This window comes from Eimeria necatrix, genomic scaffold, assembly GCF_000499385.1.
Source record: "Eimeria necatrix Houghton genomic scaffold, Enh_scaff1049, whole genome shotgun sequence".
Lineage (NCBI taxonomy): Eukaryota > Apicomplexa > Conoidasida > Eucoccidiorida > Eimeriidae > Eimeria > Eimeria necatrix.
Window position 1 is genome coordinate 9,728 of NW_013654834.1, and position 2,396 is coordinate 12,123.

The window sequence follows — 2,396 nt, forward strand, 5'->3', positions numbered from 1 at the left end:
CAAAACAGCTCCGTAGCCGCCGCGCAGCGCCACCTGCGCTGCTCGCGCCGCAGCTCCCGGGGGAATAGCGGGCCCGAAACTCCGCGTTTTCCCCCTTTTTCTCTTTTATTTCTTTAATTTATTATTTTTAAATTGAATTTAAGTCCAGAAGTCCTTTTGTTACCGAGCTGGAGGCCCCGCCGCCGGCGAAAGACTCCGCACAGCTAACTGCAGCAGCCGGGGCCCCACAGCTGCTGCTGCTGCTGCCTGCTGCTGCTCCCTCGCCAGCAAAAAGCTGCTGCTGCTTCTTCTGTCTTTCTTGCGGCATCACGCGGACTGCAGGGACCCCTCAGCTCCAGCAGCCCCAAACCCTAAACCCTAAACCCTAAACCCTAAACCCTAAACCCTAAACCCTAAAGAAGGGGCCCAGCAAATGGATTCGCACTACCACAGGTACGAAGATAACCGCACCCTCAGCCCTGCGGGGTTGCAGATGGTGGAGCAGCAGCAGCAGCAGCAGCAGCAGCAGCAGCAGCAGCAGCAGCAGCAGCAGCAGCAGCCTGAAGTGTACCCCTTTTGCGTGGCTTATTCGCCGGAGGCCCCCGCGCGGTCTTGGGGCCGGTTTGGGGAGAGCGGAGCAGCAGCAGCAGCAGCAGCAGCAGCAGCAGCAGCATCACTGCAGCAGCAGCTGAAGGAGAGTTCGCTGGGCCGGCTGCTGCTGCTGCTTGCGGCCTTTGGCTTCGCGCTGCTGCTGCTGCTGCAGCAGCAGCAGCAGCAGCAGCAGCAGCCGCAGACCCTCGCAGCTAATTTGAGCGCAGCAGCAGCAGCAGACTCCGTCTGCAGCAAAGGTGTGCCACAAAACTTTACTTTTTTCTTTTTTAATTTGTTAATTTTCTTTTTAAATAAATAAATAAATTAATTAATTAATTAATTAATTAATTAATTATTTATTTATTTATTTATTTGTTTATTTATTTTATTTAAATACTTTTTGTTGAATTATTAATTATTCAAACTCCACAAATTTCCCATTTCCGCTTCTTTTTTTCCAGTTCTTTTTCCCGAATTTCCAGCAAATTAAAAAAACCAACCAATTAAATAAATTAAATTATTTATTTATTTATTTATTTATTTATTTATTTATTTATTTATTTATTTATTTATTTATTTATTTTTGTTTCAGATTATCGGGACAACACTTTGAAGTTGTCGCAAGAAGCCGCAGTCTCTTCTTTTTTTTTGTCTCCTTTTCCCCAGTTCGAAGCCAGCGACATTATTGTCTCCAAAGAAAAGGCCCTTTACTTTGTGAGTTTTTTTTTTGAACTTTTTTGGACTTTTTTGGAACTTTTTGGCCAATTTTTTGCAACTTTTCGCAAGTTTTTCGGCTCTTTTCTGTCTCCTTTTTGTCCCCTTTTTGTCTCTCTTTTGTCCCCTTTTTGTCTCCTTTTTGTCCCCTTTTTGTCTCCTTTTTGTCCCCCTTTTTGTCTCCTTTTTGTCCCCTTTTTGTCCCCTTTTTGTCTCCTTTTTGTCCCCTTTTTGTCTCCTTTTTGTCTCTTTTTCAACTCCTTTTTAACTCTTTTTTAAACAGCTTTTTAAGATCTTTTTGATTTGCTTTTGTCTCCTTTTTGGCAACTTTTTGTCAGCCTTTTAACAACGCTTTTGTCTCTTTTTTGTCTCCGTTTTTTCCCCTTTTTGTCTCCTTTTTTGGCTTTTTTAAGCAACTTTTTAGCAACTTTTTGACAACTTTTTGATTTGTTTTTGGCAACTTTTGGGGAACTTTTTGTCAAGTTTTTTCTCTCTTTTCTGTCTCCTTTTTGTTCCCCTTTTTGTCCCCTTTTTGTCTCCTTTTTAACTCCATTTTAATTCCTTTTTGGCAACTTCTTGACAGCTTTTTGAAAACTTTTTGAAAACTTTTGGTCAACTTTTTGCCAACCTTTTGTCTCCTTTTTGACTTATTTTTGTCTCCTTTTAAGCTCTTTTTCGTCTCCTTTTTGCCTCCTTTTGACTTCTTTTTGTCTCCTTTCGCCTCTTTTTTGTCTCTTTTTTGTCTCCTTTTTGTCTCCTTTTTGTTTCCTTTTTGTTTCTTTTTGTCTCTGTTTGAAAATCCATTTATCTCCCATTCCCTCTTTAGTCTTCTTTCGTCTCTTTTAGTCTCTTTTTGTCTCTTTTTTGTCTCTTTTTTGTCCCTTTTTTGTCCCTTTTTGTCTCTTTTTTGTCCCTTTTTTGTCCCTTTTTGTCTCTTTTTTGTCCCTTTTTTGTCTCTTTTTTGTCTCTTTTTTGTCTCTTTTTTGTCTCTTTTTTGTCTCTTTTTGTCTCCATTTGCCCTCCGCGCCATTTCCATTCCATCTTCAGCACTCTTCTGTCTCTTTTAATTTCTTTTTAATTTCTTTTTTAATTTCTTTTTAATTTCTTTTTTA

General features: G+C 40.6%; 1 protein-coding gene across 1 annotated transcript; it reads left to right on the forward strand.

Moving 5' to 3' along the window:
• Nucleotides 1-412: 412 nt before the first annotated feature.
• Nucleotides 413-1,284, forward strand: ENH_00001610 (hypothetical protein, conserved; the record flags this gene model as incomplete). Its single annotated transcript, XM_013583944.1, has 2 exons — nt 413-827; nt 1,163-1,284. Coding segments are annotated over 2 exons (537 nt in total), but the record flags the coding sequence as incomplete, so codon positions are not given.
• Between the last annotated feature and the right edge of the window lie 1,112 nt (nt 1,285-2,396).